This window comes from Salvelinus fontinalis, chromosome 1 (assembly GCF_029448725.1).
Source record: "Salvelinus fontinalis isolate EN_2023a chromosome 1, ASM2944872v1, whole genome shotgun sequence".
Classification (NCBI taxonomy): domain Eukaryota; kingdom Metazoa; phylum Chordata; class Actinopteri; order Salmoniformes; family Salmonidae; genus Salvelinus; species Salvelinus fontinalis.
The window spans coordinates 90,087,383-90,106,123 of NC_074665.1; the positions used below are offsets into that span (position 1 = coordinate 90,087,383).

An 18,741-nucleotide genomic window follows, 5' to 3' on the forward strand; every position below is an offset into this window, starting at 1 on the left:
GGTTTTTGCATGCAGAATCAGTTTTGTTATACTCACAGACAATATTTTGACCGTTTTGGAAACTTTGGAGTGTTTTCTATCCTAATCTGTAAATTATATACATATTCTACGATCTGGACCTGAGAAATAGTCTGTTTACCTTGGGAACGTTATTTTAAAAAATATATAATAATCTGACCCCTAGCGTCAAGAGGTTAATTTGAGGCGGGCGCAAAGTTACTTTTTTTTCTCTCTCTCTCTCTCTATCTCTCTCTCTCTCTCTTTGTCTCGCTCTCTCTCTGTCTCTCTCTGTCTCTGTTTCTGTCTTTCTCTGTCTTTCTCTGTCTCTCTCTTTCTCTCTCTCTGTCTGGCTCTCCCTCGCTCTCTTGCTTTCTCTCTCTCTCTGTCTCTCTCTGTCTGTCTCTGTCTCTCTTTGTCTCTCTGTCTCTCTGTCTGTCTCTTTGTCTGTCTCTGTCTGTCTCTCTCTCTCTCTGTCTCTGTCTCTCTGTCTGTCTCTGTCTGTCTCTCTCACTCTCTGTCTCTGTCTCTCTCTGTCTCTGTTGCTGTCTCTCTCTGTCTCTGTTTCTGTCTCTCTCTGTCTCTGTCTTTCTGTCTGTCTCTGTCTCTGTCTCTTTCTCTCTCTGTCTCTGTTTCTGTCTCTCTCTGTCTCTCTTTGTCTCTCTCTCTGTCTGTCTCTGTTTCTGTCTCTCTCTGTCTCTGTCTCTCTCTTTGTCTCTCTCTGTCTCTCTGTCTGTCTCTGTCTCTCTCTGTCTCTGTTTCTGTCTCTCTCTGTCTCTGTCTCTGTCTCTCGCTATCTCTGTCTCTCTCTTTCTCTCTCTCTCTCTCGCTCTCCCTTGCTTTCTTGCTCTCTCTCTCTCTCTCTCTCTCTCTCTCTCTCTCTCTCTCTCTCTCTCTCTCTCTCTCTCTCTCTCCTCTCTCTCCTCTGCTCTCTCGCCTCTCCTCTCTCGCCTCTCCTTTCCTTTATCCCCTTTCCCTATTTCTCCATATTTCTTATTCTTATATCCATCTCTTATTTTTTTTCCATCTGAATTTTTAGATTCATGCTCATACTATTTCCTGCCGCTCTCTCTCCTCTCTCCCCTGGAGCAACAGAGAGGGCTGGAGGCTGTTTAAAGGGCTGTATTTTATATGACTTAATAGCAGAGTAATTAATAACTTCTGGAGAAGAAGTGATGTAGTAATTCTGTGGAGAGAGAACACTATGAAAGTTTATGTTCCTGTAATTTTGTCTGAGTCTGTTCTCCCTGGCAGTATACACTGGGCAGGAAGAGACACAGAATGTTAATCAATTGTGTCTGTCCACAATAAAAAAATCGAATCAAATGTTATTTGCCACGTGCACATGTTAGCAGATGTTAATGTGAGTGTAGCGAAATGCTTGTGCTTCTAGTTCCAACAGTGCAGAAATATACAACAAGTTATCTAACAAATTCACAACAACTACCTAATACACACAAATGTAAAGGGATGGAATTAGAATATGTACATATATATGGATGAGTGATTGGGGTGTGGCATAGGCAAGATGCAATAGATGGTATGAAATACAGTATATACATATGAGATGAGTAATGTAGGATATGTAAACATTATTAAAGTGGCATTATTTGAAGTGACTAGTGATACCTTTATTAAATCCATATATTTAAGTGGCCAGCGATTTGGGTCTATATGTTGGCAGTAGCCTCTCTATGTTAGTGATGGCTGTTTAACAGTCTGATGGCCTTGAGATAGAAGCTGTTTTTCAGTCTCTCGGTCCCAGCGTTGATGCACCTGTACTGACCTCGCCTTCTGGATGATAGCAGCCTTCCTGTTACATCGAGTGCTGTAGCTGTCCTGGGGGGCAGGTAGTTTGCCACCGGTGATGTGTTGTGCAGACCGCACTACCCTCTGGAGAGCCTTGCAGTTGAGGGCAGTGCAGTTGCCGTACCAGGCGGTGATACAGCCCGTCAGGATGCTCTCGATTGTGTTTCTGTAAAAGTTTTAGGTGACAAGTCAAATTTCAGAAGGCTGATGCGCCTTCTTTACCACGCTGACTGTGTGGGTGGACAATTTCAGTTCGTCCGTGATGTGTATGCCGAGGAACTTAAAACTTTCCACCTTCTCCACTACTGTCCCGTCGACGTGGATAGGGGTGTGCTCCCTCTGCTGTTTCCTGAAGTCCACGATCATCTCCATTGTTTTGTTGACGTTGAGTGAGAGTTTGTTTTCCTGACATCACACTCCGAGTTCCCTCAACTTCCTGTAGGCTGTCTCGTCATTGTTGGTAATCAAGCCCACTACTGTTGTGTCATCTGCAAACTTGATGATTGAGTTTGAGGCGTGCATGGCCACGCAGTCATGGGTGAACAGGGAGTACAGGAGGGGGCTGATCACGTACCCTTGTGGGGCCCCAGTGTTGAGTATCAGCAAAGTGGGGATGTTGTTTCCTACCTTCACCACCTGGGGGCGGCCCGTCAGAAAGTCCAGGACCAAATTGCACAGGGCAGGGTTGAGACCCAGGGCCTTAAGCTTAAAGATGAGCTTGGAGGGTACTATGGTGTTAAATGCTGAGCTTTAGTCAATGAACAGCATTCTTACATAAGTATTCTTCTTGTCCAGATGGGATAGGGCAGTGTGCAGTGTGATGGCGATTGCATCGTTTGTGGACCTGTTGGGGTGATATGCAAACTGAAGTGGGTATAGGGTGGCAGGTAAGGTGGAGGTGATATGGTCCTTGACTAGTCTCTCAAAGCACTTCATGTTGACAGAAGTGAGTGCTACAGGGCGATAGTCATTTAGCTCAGCTATCTTTGCCTTCTTTGGTATAGGAACAATGGTGGTCATCTTGAAGCATGTGGGGACAGCAGACAGGGATAGGAAGAGATTGACTATGTCCGTAAACACACCAGCCAGCTGGTCTGAGCATGCACTGAGGATGTGGCTAGGGATGCCTTCTGGGCCGGCAGCCTTGCGAGGGTTAACACGTTTAAATGTCTTACTCACATCGGCCACGGAGAAGGAGAGGGGGGGCCCGCAGTCCTTGGTAGCGGGCCGCGTCGGTGGCACTATTATCCTCAAGCAATGGTTTTCTTTTTATAGTCCGTAATTTCCTGTAGACCCTGCCACATATGTCTCATGTCTGGGCCGTTGAATTGCGACCACCTTGTCCCTATTCCTACGATTCGTTTGTTTGATTGCCTTGCGGAGGGAATAACTACACTGTTTATATTCAGCCATATTCCCCAACCTCTTTCCATGGTTGAATGCGGTGGTTTGCGCTTTCAGTTTTGCGCGAATGCCGCTGTCTATCCACGGTTTCTGGTTAGGGTAGGTTTTAATAGTCACAGTGGGTACAACATCTCCAATGCACTTCCTAATAAACTCACTCACCGAGTCAGAGTATAAATCAATGTTATGGTTTGAGGCTTCCCAGAACATTTTCCAGTCCACGTGATCAAAGCAATCTTGAAGTATGGATTCCGATTGGTCAGACCAGCGTTGAATGGTTCTAGTCACAGGTACACCCTGTTTGAGTTTCTGCCTATAGGACGGTTGGGGCAAGATGGAGTTGTGGCCTGATTTCCTGAAAGGAGGGAGGAGGAGGGCCTCATATGCATCACAGAAGTTAGAGTAGCAGTGGTCCAGTGTTTTGCTCGAGCGGGTGCTACAGCCAATGTGCTGGTAGAATTTAGCTTTGTTAAAATCCCTAGGTACAATAAATGCAGCCTCAGGATATATGGTTTCCAGTTTACATAGAGTCCAGTGAAGTTCTTTCAGGGCCTTAGAGGTATCTGCTTGGGGGGATATACACAGCTGTGACTATAATCAAAGATAGTTCTCTTGTAAGATAATGTGGTCGGCGTTTGATTGTAAGGAATTCTGGGTCATGTGAACAAAAGGACTTGAGTTCCTATATGCTGTTATTGTTACACCATGAGTCATTAATCATGAGGCATACACCCCCGCCCTTCTTCTTAACAGAGAGAGGTTTGTTTCTATCAGTGCGACGCATGAAGAAACCCGGTGGCTGTACCGACTCTGAAAACATACCCCGAGTGAGCCATGTTTCCATGAAAGAGAGAATGTTACAATCTCTGATGTCTCTCTGGAAGGCAACTTGTGCCCTATTTTCGTCCACCTTGTTGTCTAGAGACTGGACATTTTTTTTCACCTTTATTTAACCAGGTAGGCTAGTTGAGAACAAGTTCTCATTTGCAACTGCGACCTGGCCAAGATAAAGCATAGCAATTCGACAAATACAACAACACAGAGTTACACATGGAATAAACAAAACTTACAGTCAATAATACAGTAGAACAAAATAAAACAAAAAGTATATATACAGTGAGTGCAAATGAGGTAAGATAAGGGAGTTAAGGCAATAAATAGGCCATTGTGGCGAAGTAATTACAATACAGCAATTAAACACTGGAACGGTCGATGTGCAGAAGATAAATGTGCAAGCGGAGATACTGGGGTGCAAAAGAGCAAGATAAATAAATAAATACAGTATGGGGATGAGGTAGGTAGATAGATAGGCTGTTTACAGATGGGCTATGTACAGGTGCAGTGATCTGTGAGCTGCTCTGACAGCTGGTGCTTAAAGCTAGTGAGGGAGATATGAGTCTCCAGCTTCAGAGATTTTTGCAGTTCGTTCCAGTCATTGGCGGCAGAGAACTGGAAGGTAAGACGACCAAAGGAGGAATTGGCTTTGGGGGTGACCAGTGAGATACACCTGCTGGAGCGCGTGCTACGAGTGGGTGCTGCTATGGTGACCAGTGAGCTGAGATAAGGTGGGGCTTTACCTAGCAGATACTTGTAGATAATCTGTAGCCAGTGGGTTTGGCGACGAGTATGAAGCGAGGGCCAACCAACAAGAGCGTACAGGTCGCAATGGTGGGTAGTGTATGGGGCTTTGGCCACCAAACGGATGGCACTGTGATAGACTGCATCCAGTTTGTTGAGTAGAGTGTTGGAGGATATTTTATAGATGACATCACCGAAGTCGAGGATCGGTAGGATGATCAGTTTTACGGGGTATGTTTGGCAGCATGAGTGAAGGATGCTTTGTTGCGATATAGGACACCGATTCTAGATTTAATTTTGGATTGGAGATGCTTAATGTGAGCCTGGAAGGAGAGTTTACAGTCTAACCAGACACCTAGGTATTTGTAGGTGACCACGTATTCTAAGTCAGAGCCGTCCAGAGTAGTGATGCTGGACGGGCAAGCAGGTGCGGGCAGTGATCGGTTGAAAAGCATGCATTTAGTTTTACTTGCATTTAAGAGCAGTGGGAGGCCACGGAAGGAGAGTTGTATAGCATTGAAGTTCGTCTGGAGGTCAGTTAACACAGTGTCCAAAGAAGGGCCAGATGTATACAGAATGGTGTCGTCTGCGTAGAGGTGGATCAGAGAATCACCAGCAGCAAGAGCGACATCATTGATGTATACAGAGAAGAGAGTCGGCCTGAGAATTGATCCCTGTGGCACCCCCATAAAGACTGCCAGAGGTCCGGACAACAGGCACTCCGATTTGACACACTGAACTCTATCAGATAAGTAGTTGGTGAACCGGGCGAGGCAGTCATTTGAGAAACCAAGGCTGTCGAATCTGCCAATAAGAATGTGGTGATTGACAGAGTCGAAAGCCTTGGCCAGGTCGATGAATACGGCTGTACAGTAATGTTTCTTATCGATGGCGGCTATGATGTCGTTTAGGACCTTGAGCGTGGCTGAGGTGCACCCATGACCAGCTCTGAAACCAGATTGCATAGCGGAGAAGGTACGGTGGGATTCGAAATGGTGGGTGATCTGTTTGTTAACTTGGCTTTTGAAGACCTTAGAAAGACAGGGTAGGATAGATATAGGTCTGTAGCAGTTTGGGTCTAGAGTGTCATCCCCTTTGAAGAGGGGGATGACCGCTGTAGCTTTCCAATCTTTGGGAATCTCAGACGATACGAAAGAGAGTTTGAACAGGCTAGTAACAGGGGTGGCAACAATTTCGGCAGATCATTTTAGAAAGAAAGGCTCCAGATTGTCTAGCTCGGCTGATTTGTAAGGGTCCAGATTTTGCAGCTCTTTCAGAACATCAGCTATCTGGATTTGGGTGAAGGAGAAATGGTGGGGGCTTTGGCGGGTTGTTGTGGAGGATGTCGGGCAGTTGACCGGGGTAGGGGTAGCCAGGTGGAAAGCATGGCCAGCCATAGAGAAATGCTTATTGAAATTCTCAATTATAGTGGATTTATCGGTGGTGACAGTGTTTCCTAGCCTCAGAGCAGTGGGCAGCTGGGAGGAGGTGCTCTTATTCTCCATGGACTTTACAGTGTCCCAGAAAATTTTTGAGTTAGTACTACAGGATGCAAATTTCTGTTTGAAAAAGCTAGCCTTAGCTTTCCTAATTGACTGTGTATATTTGTTCCTAACTTCCCTGAAAAGTTGCATTTCACGGGGGCTATTCGATGCTAATGCAGAACGCCACAGGATGTTTTTGTGCTGGTCAAGGGCAGACAGGTCTGGAGTGAACCAAGGGCTATATCTATTCCTATTTCTACATTTTTTGAATGGGCCATGCTTATTTAAGATGGTGAGGAAGGCACTTTTAAAGAATATTGGCGACTAATATGCTTGGAAGCAGTGGGTGGGGTGCTCGCCTTCTTAGTCTGACCAGGAGGCAGCTCCGTCTGCCTCTCCTGGGCAACGCCGTTGTTTTGTGTCGGCCTCTGGGATTAGATCCAATGTCCAGGGTGGAGGTACGAAATAAAGATCCGCTTCGGGAAAGTCGTATTCCTGGTCGTAATGTTGGTAAGTTGACATCGCTCTTATATCCAATAGCTCTTCCCGGCTCTTTGTAATAACACTTGAGATTTTCTGAGCTAACAATGTAAGAAATAATACATAAAAAATTGAAGCGAGGCGACTATCTCTGTCAGCGCCATCTTGCAAATGTTATAGACTACAGTTATGGAGTTCTGCTTCCATAGGACTCATTTAGGCATTGCCATTTTCCCATAGGTGTCCCTGCTCTTTTTTTACCTATGTTTTGATCTGAATACCTCTATGAGGGGGTGTGTGTTTGTGTGTTTGCGTCTGTGAGTGTTTTGTTCTGTGAAGGAGCTCTTACACTCTTTAAAAATACCTGTCTGTCTCAACAGTTCAACACATAGCATTCAAATACACCCTACCCTTTTGTTTGGCAGCTTTTTGAGAGGTAAGCCACTTGCCACGCAAATGTAGCTATGTAGCCTCCCCCAGACCATTGGCTCACACCAAACTTCTCTTGGCTCTCAGACATGTAAAGCTGTTGAGGAGAGAAAAGAGCAAAAGGGTTCCCTTCCAGGCAGCTTCTCTTGAATTTCACTCTGGTCTTCATTCACACCCTCCATGCAGACAGACAGACTGACTGAGGGATGTGGCCACTGCTGCTGCTGCTACAGTACATGGATGGAGTCTCTCAGGCAGAGCTGAAACCACAGAGCCAGGGGGTACGGTGTCAGACGTGTGTGTGTGTGTGTGTTTGTGTGGTGTGTGTGTGTGTGTGTGTGTGACAGTGTGATAGTGTAAGCAGTCCCTGACTGTCTCTGTCTATATCACACACACACACACACAGCACTCTATGGGGACTACTGGGGAGTGTATGTTAATGGCTCCTGGTCTCTGGTATCTGCAATGCTATCTGATTTTACATGAAGGTGTTGGCCAGTTGGCTTCACAGCTCTGTCTGTCCAGTGGGACAGGGCCGTCTGGGCTGGGCTTGGATGTGGTTCTGTATTGACAGACAAAATGGCTGAACAGAGTGTTATACAGAAGTGTTAGTGTGCTAGGAAATGTGAGAATTAAAAATGTTAAGAAAATTGGCAAACAGAACTTGTGATATTTGGAGGGAGGTGTTGCTGTGGTTTAGTGATTGCTCCTGTGTTCTTTCAGGAATTGAGCTCCCTTATGGTTTGGTTGTCTTTGGATAATGGTTGATCTCTATTCTAGCTACATACTGTATCTTTGATGTTATACACCAGTCCAACCTTCTTTGACGTGAGATCTGCTTTTTCATTTGCCAGCCTGATGAGATCTACCAGTCTCTAATTCTAAACCAACAAACAAAATGAATGAAATGCAACACACCACTGAGTATGGACCTGCCGTTATGATACCTATTTGATACCCAAATATAATGTGGACCAATAACATGTTTTCCACAAATAAGTGTAACTAATTTCATTTCCTACCTTAGTGGGACTTTTGGCATTGGGTGGAGCCAAGTAGTTTTTCATAGTCAGAGCTGTAGCAGCGTCTCATGCAGGCCACAAAGGTGGTCATCAGTCATAGTACAGTCGTGGCAGAAACGTTTTGAGAATGACACAAATATTAATTTTCACAAAGTCTGCTGCCTCAGTTTGTATGATGGCAATTTGCATATACTCCAGAATGTTATGAAGAGTGATCAGATGAATTGCAATTAATTGCAAAGTCCCTCTTTGCCATGCAAATGAACTGAATCCCCCAAAAACATTTCCACTGCATTTCAGCACTGCCACAAAAGGACCAGCTGACATCATGTCAGTGATTCTCTCGTTAACACAGGTGTGAGTGTTGACGAGGACAAGGCTGGAGATCACTCGGTCATGCTGATTGAGTTCGAATAACAGACTGGAAGCTTCAAAAGGAGGGTGGTGTTTGGAATCATTGTTCTTCCTCGGTCAACCATGGTTACCTGCAAGGAAACACGTGCCGTCATCATTGTTTTGCACAAAAAGGGCTTCACAGGCAAGGATATTGCTGCCAGTAAGATTGCACCTAAATCAAACATTTATCAGATCATCAAGAACTTCAAGGAGAGCGGTTCAATTGTTGTGAAGAAGGCTTCAGGGCGCCCAAGAAAGTCCAGAAAGTGCCAGGACCGTCTCCTAAAGTTGATTCAGCTGCGGGATGGGGGCACCACCAGTACAGCGCTTGCTCAGGAATGGCAGCAGGGAGGTGTGAGTGCATCTGCACGCACAGTGAGGCAAAGACTTTTGGAGGATGGCCGGTGTCAAGAAGGGCAGCAAAGAAGCCACTTCTCTCCAGAAAAAACATCAGGGACAGACTGATATTCTGCAAAAGGTACAGGGATTGGACTACTGAGGACTGGGGTAAAGTCATTTTCTCTGATGAATCTCCTTTCCGATTGTTTGGGGCATCCGGAAAAAAGCTTGTCCGGAGAAGACAAGGTAAGCGCTACCATCAGTCCTATGTCATGCCAACAGTAAAGCATCCTGAGACCATTCATGTGTGGGGTTGCTTCTCAGCTAAGGGAGTGGGCTCACTCACAATTTTGACTAAGAACGCAGCCATGAATAAAGAATGGTACCAATACATCCTCCAAGAGCAATTTCTCCCAACCATCCAGGAACAGTTTGGTGACGAACAATGCATTTTCCAGCATGATGAAGCACTTTGCCATTAGGCAAAAGTGATAACTAAGTGGCTCGGCGAAACAAAATATTAATATTTTGAGTCTATGCCCAGGGAACTCCCCAGACCTTAATCCCATTGAGAACTTGTGGTCAATCCTCAAGAGGTGGGTGGACAAACAAAACCCCACAAATTCTGACAAACTCCAAGCATTGATTATGCAAGAATGGGCTGCCATCAGTCAGGATGTGGCCCAGAAGTTAATTGACAGCATGCCAGGGCGGATTGCAGAGGTCTTGAAAAAGAAGGTTAAACACTGCAAATATTGACTCTTTGCATCAACTTCATGTAATTGCCAATAAAAGCCTTTGACACTTATGAAATGCTTGTAATTATACTTCAGTATTCCATAGTAACATCTGACAAAAATATCTAAAGACACTGAAGCAGCAAACTTTGTGGAAATTAATATTTGTGTCATTCTCAAAACTTTTGGCCATGACTGTAGAGCTGTACTTGGACTTTATTATTTTCATGTGACAAAATGCAGACTCACACAGGTAGGTTGATCCAAAAAGGGCTGATAAGTTGAGAGATCTTCTTATATTGGGATCCTCTAGGAGTAGCTCCCAGAACTCTTCCTTCGTCCCTGTGGTTGCTCTCGATTTCAGCTGAATGTCATTTTGAAGGGTGAGAATTTCAGTTTCTCCTATAGTTGTGTCCAACTGAAAAGGTGATCCCATTTTGGAGGCAAAGACTTCCACATTTATGTCTGTGCCAAACGAAAAGCACATATGTGGCAATAGGCTCAAGTGATGCGAAGTCAGTGAAACGACTGTTAAACTCAGATAAGATGCTCTGGACTTGCTCCACGTAACGTGCACTGTCAATTTCTGAATGCATGTGTTGAAAGAAGTGCAGGTCCTTACGTTGCGGTTTTCTTGCGAGCAGTTGTAGTTTGCATTTAAAAGTGTTCACAGAGCTGATCATGTTGATTACGTGTTTGCCTTTTTTACTTGCAGCTCTACATTCAGTTCATTAAGCATGTAAGTTAGGTCAGTGAGAAAAGCAGGAGCCACTGTGTGTCCTCGCTGTGCATGTTCTGCATGTTTAGAGACCTTGAGAAACTCCTTGATTTCAGGCAACTACTCACTGAATCTCCCTAAAAATGTACCTCGGCTCAGCCACCGCACATCCATGTGCAGCAGCAGGTCTGTGTGCTCCGCTTCAGTCTCTTCTAAGTGAGTGCGAAATAGCCTCCAATGTAGGCTTCTTGCTCGAATAGAACAAACAATCTTCATCGCAACAGCCATCACCTCTTTCATGTTTAACATCTTCCCGCACAAAACTTGCTGATGAATTACGCAGTGATAACTAAGAAGGTCCGGGAAAGAATCCTCTTGTTTGCACAATGCAACGAAACCACTGCCACCTACCATAGCGTGTGCCCCATCGGTAGTGATGGAGACAAGCTTACAAAAGGGCAGTTAGAATTTGTTAGCAAACTCCATAAATGCTTGAAAAATATATTTGCCTCTTCTATGACCTTTCAGTGGCAAAATGGCGAGTAGTTCCTCCTTTGTACTCATGTTGTCAAATACCATTCCGATGAAAATGCATAACTGTGCCACATCTACCATATCTGTGGACTCGACAAACTAGAGGGTGTCGTGGCAATTTCCTGTATTACCAATTGAGGAGAGTTACAAACCACACACCAGTCAGAGTAATACTTAAATTTCATCTTTAATAATAATATGAGCTTTACCATAGCCCTGTGACTTTCAACAATTCACTATCTATAATGAATTGTTGAGAGTCCCAACATAATGGCAACTGAGATCTTTTATAGAAAAGATACACCCCTCTCAACTTACATGACGAACCACAGATCTTAGAAAAACTTCACAAAGGGCCTTTTACTTGAGAAATTAGTATCCCATAGCCAGATAGCATTAGCTATAAATTATCGCTCTGTTTGGTCTCTAAAACGAGGTTCTAATCTCGTTCCTGGTACTTCATAGTACCAAAACATTACCTCATCCAAGGCATAACTCAATTGTCAACTCTTATATACTCCTATCTCAAGTAAACCCCCTCTTCTCCACACTCCTGGATAAGCTCACTGAGGGGAGTGACTTGCGCACAGACATTGTGGAGCAAAGAGATAATTGGTTCCCCCTTAATCACGCCATCCCTTCACATGGTTTAACAGATACATTCACATATGAAGACAATGTTCCATTCTGACCTCTCCCCTCTCTGGGCCCCAAGTGACTGAGCCCTAGCTGAGAAGGGAAAAGTGCAACTGCCAACAGTATAGTCCAAAGCGATACATTCTAATGACAAGTATCTCACATAGCATATTATATAGATAAAACATCTTATTTATCTATGTTACCCAACTAAATCTGATTCATCCATCACAAGGAAATAACACTCGCAGTTGTCAACATCCTTCTTCAGTTGATCCCCGAGGTTCTCCTCTATTCCCTCACTTCTTCTTGTCACCGTATTTCTGGACAACTGAATGTCATTATTGGCAGCCATAATTTCAGTCTTATTCTTTAAATCCCCAAACAGCGAGTCTGCAGCCTCAATAAATGCTCCCTTAATCATCTCCCCATCTTTGAATTACTTTATATGCTTAGCAAGAACGCGACTCACACGATTAGATGCTATGGTTGCCGCCTTCCCTTTGGTCACAGGCCTTGTGAAAATTGACTGCTACGTTCCCAGTAGATTTTTTAGTTCTTGTACCTTTCTTCTTCGTAATTCAGTTTTTGCTGGAAAATCTCTTTCCTGGGTTTTGTTTGTGGTATTAAAATGTCATTCTATGTTGCCTTTATTTGGGATAGCAGTGCTATTATGGCAGATGAGACACACACATTTTGAGTTTGACATGATGAAAAAATAATCCTCCTATTTGGAAATTATATATATATATATTTTTAGTGTTCTTCCCTTCACTCATTATTGCTGCTTTCGACCACACAATTTAAGAACGAATCTGGCTACAAAGTTAGCTAGCTAGCTACATGCTTGGCATCACCGTGACCTTGACTTGGAGTTGGCGGGCGACATCTGACCGTGCTAACTAGTCATATGTCAATAAGTGAGAAGGGACTGGTCATATTTTCTGTAAATCACATCTCTTTTCAGACATTGCTGTGAATGGATGACTGTTGAACATTAAAACAGAAAGAGATTATAGGCATTGATTTGTGTGGCTGAATTTTGGTAGATGTATAATCATCTCACGATCGACTGGAAAGCACTCCGCGATCAACCAGTAGAACGCAATTGATTGGTTGGGCACCCCTGTTATACATTGAACAAAAATATAAACGCAATATTCAACAATTTCAAAGATTTTACTGAGTTACAGTCCATATGAGGAAATCAGTCAATTGAAATAAATTCATTAGGCCATAATCTATGTATTTCACATGACTGGTAATACAGATATGAATCTGCTGGTCACAGATAGGTAGGGGTGTGGATCAGAAAACCAGTCAGTATCTGGTGTTACCACAAGTTGCCTCATGCAGAGCGACACATCTCCTTTCCATAGAGTTGATCAGGCTGTTGATTGTGCCCTGTGGAATGTTGTCCCATTCCTGTTCAATAGCTGTGTGAAGTTGCTGGATATTTTTATTTTTTTATTTCACCTTTATTTAAACAGGTAGGGTAGCTGAGAACAAGTTCTCATTTAAAACTGCGACCTGGCCAAGATAAAGGAAAGCAGTGTGACACAAACAACAACACAGAGTTACACTTGGAATAAACAAACATACAGGCAATAATACAATAGAAAAAGTCTATATACAGTGTGTGCAAATGAGGTAGGATAAGGGAGATAAGGCAATAAATAGGCCATAGTGGCGAAATAATTACAATATAGCAATTAAACACTGGAGTGATAGATGTGCAGAGTATGGGGATGAGGTAGTTAGATGGGCTATTTACAGATGGGCTATGTACAGGTGCAGTGATCTGTGAGCTGCTCTGACAGCTGGTGCTTAAAGCTAGTGAGGGAGATATGAGTCTCCAACTTCAGTGAGTTTTGCAGTTCGTTCCAGTCATTGGCGGCAGAGAACTGTAAGGAAAGACGGCCAAAGGAAGAATTGGCTTTGGGGGTGACCAGTGAGATATACCTGCTGGAGTGGGTGCTTCTATGGTGACCAGTGAGCTGAGATAAGGCGGGGCTTTACCTAGCAGAGACTTGTAGATGATCTGGAGCCAGTGGGTTTGGCGATGAGTATGAAGCGGGGGCCAGCCAACGAGAGCGTACAGGTCGCAATGGTGGGTAGTATATGGGGCTTTGGTGACAAAACGGATGGCACTGTGATAGACTGCATCCAGTTTGTTGAGTAGAATGTTGGAGGCTATTTTGTAGATGACATCGCCGAAGTCGAGGATCGGTAGGATGGTCAGTTTTACAAGGGTATGTTTGGCAGCATGAGTGAAGGGTGCTTTGTTACGAAATAGGAAGCCGATTCTAGATTTAATTTTGGATTTGAGATGCTTTTTGTGAGTCTGGAAGGAGAGTTTACAGTCTAGAGAGACACCTAGGTATTTGTAGTTGTCCACATATTCTAAGTCAGAGCCGTCCAGAGTAGTGATGCTGGACGGGCGGGCAGGTGCGGGCAGCGCTCGGTTGAAGATCATGCATTTAGTTTTACTTGCATTTAAGAGCAGTTGGAGGCCACGGAAGGAGAGTTGTATGGCATTGAAGCTCATCTGGAGGTTAGTTAACAAAGTGTCTAAAGAATGGTGTCGTCTGCGTAGAGGTGGATCAGAGAATCACCAGCAGCAAGAGCGACATCATTGATGTATACAAACAAGAGAGTCGGCCCGAGAATTGAGCCCTGTGGCACCCCCTTAGAGACTGCCAGAGGTCTGAACAACAGGCCCTCCGATTTGACACACTGAACTCTATCAGATAAGTAGTTGGTGAATCAGGCAAGGCGGCCATTTGAGAAACCAAGGCTGTTGAGTCTGCCGATAAGAATGTGGTGATTGACAGAGTCGAAAGCCTTGGCCAGGTCGATGAATACAACTGCACAGTAATGTCTCTTATCGATAGCGGATATTGGCGAGAGCTGGAACACACTGTCGTACATGTCGATCCAGTGCTTCCCAAACACGGTCAATGAGTGGCATGTCTGGTGAGTATGCAGGCCATGGAAGAACAGGGACGGTTTCAGCTTCCAGGAATTGTGTACAGATCCTTGCGACATGGGGCCATGGATTATCATTCTGAAACATGCGGTGATGGAGGCAGATGAATGGCACGACAATGGGCCTCAGGATCTCATCACAGTATCTCTGTGCATTCAAATTGTCATTGATTAAAGGCATTTGTGTTCATTGTACGTAGCTTATGCCTGCCCATACCATAACCCCACCACCACCATGGGGCACTCTGTTCTCAATGTTGACATCAGCAAACTGCTCACCCACACTTCTCCAGCGTGCCAGTGGCCATTGAAGTTTAGCATTTGCCCACTGAAGTAGGTTACGACGCCAAACTGTAGTCAAGTCAAGACCATGGTGAGCTTCCCTGAGACGGTTTCTGAAAGTTTGTTAAGAAATTATTCGGTTTTGCAAACCCACAGTTTCATCAGCTGTCTGGGTGGCTGGTTTCAGACGATCCCGCAGGTGAAGAAGCCGGATGTGGAGGTCCTGGACTGGCGTGTTTCCACGTGGTCTGCGGCTGTGAGGCCAGTTGGACTTATCACCAAATTCTATAAAACAACGTTGGAGGTGGCTAATGGTAGAGAAATGAACACTAAATTATCTGGCAACAGCTCTGGTGGATAATCATGCAGTTAGTAGTCCAATTGCACGCTCCTTCCAAACTTGAGACATCTGTTGCATTGTGTTGCGTGACAAAACTGCACATTTTCGAGTGGCCTTTTATTGTCCCCAGCACAAGATGAACCTGTATAATGTTCATGCTGTTCAATCAGGTGGATGAATTATCTTGGCAAAGGATAAATGCTGTTGTAAATAAGCTTTTTGTGCGTATGGAACATTTCTGGGATATTTTATTTCAGCTCATGAAACATGGGACCAACACTTTGTAAGTTGCATTTGTAACGTTGTTCAATATATGAGAGAGAGAGATGTCGGCTTTCTGGTATATTGTTATTGCGAGAAACAGGGAGGCATCGTGTCATGTCTGCCTTCAGAGCTGTGGTCTTTAGTGGGTCAGGCCAGGCAGATCCCAGTCAATACCACAGCAACATCACAACATGGGTCACTCCATGGCTCTTGGTTCCGCATTCATTTTAATTTACACTGAACACTGTAAGAAATCATACATGTAGTGAAGAAAGTACTTCATATTGATACCCTGTTCACAATGCCACTAGAAGCACATGTATAATGCCTTATACGTTATGCAGAATGTAATACAATGCACAACAAAGGCACTAATAACTGTTCTTAAACATCCATGACTATCCATAACTATACTCACATAAGTGTTGTAAATCATGAAATATATGCGTAGAATACATTATTATTATGCTGACGGTTCTGCTTCCTCCTGCAGGTGGCGGTATAGACAGTGACTGTGCCTTTGAGGGTGACTATGCCCTGCCACCTCTGTCTATGACTGACGGCATGCAGCACATCCGCATCATGGAGGGCGTGTCACGCTCCCTGCCCTCCTCCCCGCTGCTCACACACCAAACCATCAGCGTCCGGCTGCAGGCCGCCAAGAAGCTCACAGGTACATGCAAAACCCCCACAGCAGAACTCCAATAGGCCAAGCTTTGGTGCTGTCTGATTAACCAACAACCCAATGTCACTCATTCGTGTTGGAATGTCGTGTGAGGAAATTCAAAACAGCCAGTTACATGATGGTAACTGTGGTGGGATGCTTACGTCAATGATCACTGATGCCGGTCAACAAAATCCATAAATGATCAACCACAGCCCTCCCAGGTCAAGGCCCACTAATAATCACTCCAGCCTTACCTAATAGCTGGGCTGGGATGCCAGGTCAAGGCCCACTAATAATCACTCCAGCCTTACCTAATAGCTGGGCTGGGATGCCAGGTCAAGACCCACTAAGAATCACTCCAGCCTTACCTAATAGCTGGGCTGGGATGCCAGGTCAAGGCCCACTAATAATCACTCCAGCCTTACCTAATAGCTGGGCTGGGATGCCAGGTCAAGACCCACTAAGAATCACTCCAGCCTTACCTGATATCTGGGCTGGGATGCCAGGAATGGCAGATATGAGCTGTGGTCGATCGTCTGTTTTTTTATGTGAAAATCTATAAATATAGAAATGCTGCAGCAGTATTTTTGCCTTAAGTGTCTGAAGTGATTGAGTGTGAAACACATTGTCCACATTCACCATTAGGGCGCGGGCACCACTCTCATCCTCTTAATTTAACCTCTTTGTATTAATCCTTTCCTATACGCTGCTGTGTGTGTTGTACATCATACACAATGATCCATTTCTCTATACTGGGCCTGTTAAAACTGTGTCATCTTCACTGGGGCTGCTGCTTGCTACTGCTGGAGGAGAAGACTTTGTGTTGTTGCTGACAGGAGCCAGGAGAGGAGGAGTTGGATTGGAGGGAATGGGGCCTGAAAATTAGATTTCATAACAAGCTAATCTTCTGCAGCCAAATCTCTTCCTGTCAATTCAATGTAAGGGCTTTTTGGCATGGGGAACATATGTTTACATTGCCAAAGCAAGTGAAATAGGCCTCTCTCAATAGCAAGGCTATGCTCACTACAGTCTCTACAGAGTCAAAGCTTTCCCTAATTTTGGGTCAGTCACACTGGTCGGGTATTCTGCCACTCTGTACTCTCTGTTTAGAGCCAAATAGCATTTTAGTTTGCTGTAAATTCTTTCCAATGTGTCAAGTAATTATCTTCTTGTTTTCTCATGATTTGGTTGGGTCTAATTGTGTTGCTGTCCTGAGTCTCTCTCTCTCACTCTATCTTTCTATTTCTCTTTCTCCCTCTTTCGTGCAGAACATTCAGCCTAATTTACTGACAGCACTTTCATTGAATCAAAGGGAGTTCTGGAAGCTTCATTGTGTTTGCCGTTATCTTGATGACGGTTGTCTCATAGAGGAACGCTGTTGTTAGTGTTGTTAAAGAATAGCTTGATTAATGACCCAGAAACGGTTCTCATTCTCCCTTAGTTCTGCATGTCTTTATCTCACAGTTTGGGATTGAGCTCTGTAATTGTGTATAAATGCACAGTCATTCAACTTATGATTTTTAATTTGCCTTGTTAATGCAATATAGTCATAGTTATGTTTGGCCAGTGTAGGCCGCCGTTGTAAATAAGAATTTGTTCTTAACTGGCTTGCCTAGTTAAATAAAGGTTAAAGTAAATACATAGAAATATGAAAATTAACAGATTGGGCATGATCTCGAGCACCCCACCCTTCTTCCCACTCTTTAATGAATAGATTGACTGACCTCACCCAGTGCCACTCCTTAAACCGCCTGTCAGTGCCAGTTACAGTATGGGCAGCATGGGCATCTGAGCTCAAGGGTTCATCCAAAATGGCACCCTATTCCCTTTATAGTGCACTACTACTTATAGTGCGCTCAATGTTAGTGATGGCTGTTTAACAGTCTGATGGCATTGAGATAGAAGCTGTTTTTCAGTCTCTCGGTCCCAGCTTTGAAGCACGTTACTGACCTCGCCTTCTGGATGATAGCGTGGTGAACATCGATGGGGCTGCAGTGCAGCGGGTCGAGAGTTTCAAGTTCCTTGGTGTGCAGATCATCAACAATCTATCATGGTCCAAACACACCAAGACAGCCGTGAACAGGGCACCACAACACCTTTTCCCCCTCAGGAGACTGAAAAGATTTGGCATGGATCCAATTTTATTCTCAAACTTTTTACAATTATATATATATATAAAAAATACTTTAGTTTATTTGGTAAATATTTTCTTAACTCTTTCTTGAACTGCATTGTTAGTTAAGGGCTTGTAAGTAAGCATTTCACGGTAAGGTCTACATCTGTTTAGGAAATCATTGAGTTTCTAATTGAATCCTCTCCGCTCTTTCCGCTCTCTCTGCCTGCATGGAGGTTTCACCCAGGGGGTCTCAGCTGCTCTGAACCCAACCTGTGAACTGGATTGGAGAGGTGGGCAGGAGCTGGCAGAGGGTTACTTCTGGCTTTTCCCCTTTACAGAGCCAGCAGTGCCATGGTTTGTGTCCCAGAAGGCACCCTATTCCCTATGGGCTCTGGTCAAAAGTAGTGCACTATGAAGTGCCACAGTTACCTCAGCTGGTGGGTTAGGGATAGAGTTAGGGTTAGAGGTAGAGTTAGGGTTAGAGATAGAGTTAGGGTTAGAGATAGAGGTAGGGTTAGAGA

General features: G+C 44.4%; 1 protein-coding gene across 4 annotated transcripts in view; it reads left to right on the forward strand.

Moving 5' to 3' along the window:
* LOC129863576 (protein TANC2-like) overlaps window positions 1-18,741 on the forward strand; it is a 589,624-nt gene that overhangs the window by 243,815 nt on the left and 327,068 nt on the right. For all 4 annotated transcript variants that reach the window (XM_055935646.1, XM_055935654.1, XM_055935661.1 and 1 more), the window contains one exon: window positions 15,931-16,110. In XM_055935646.1, the coding sequence (XP_055791621.1) occupies window positions 15,931-16,110 (180 nt within the window). The remainder of the gene's footprint in view (window positions 1-15,930; window positions 16,111-18,741) is intronic.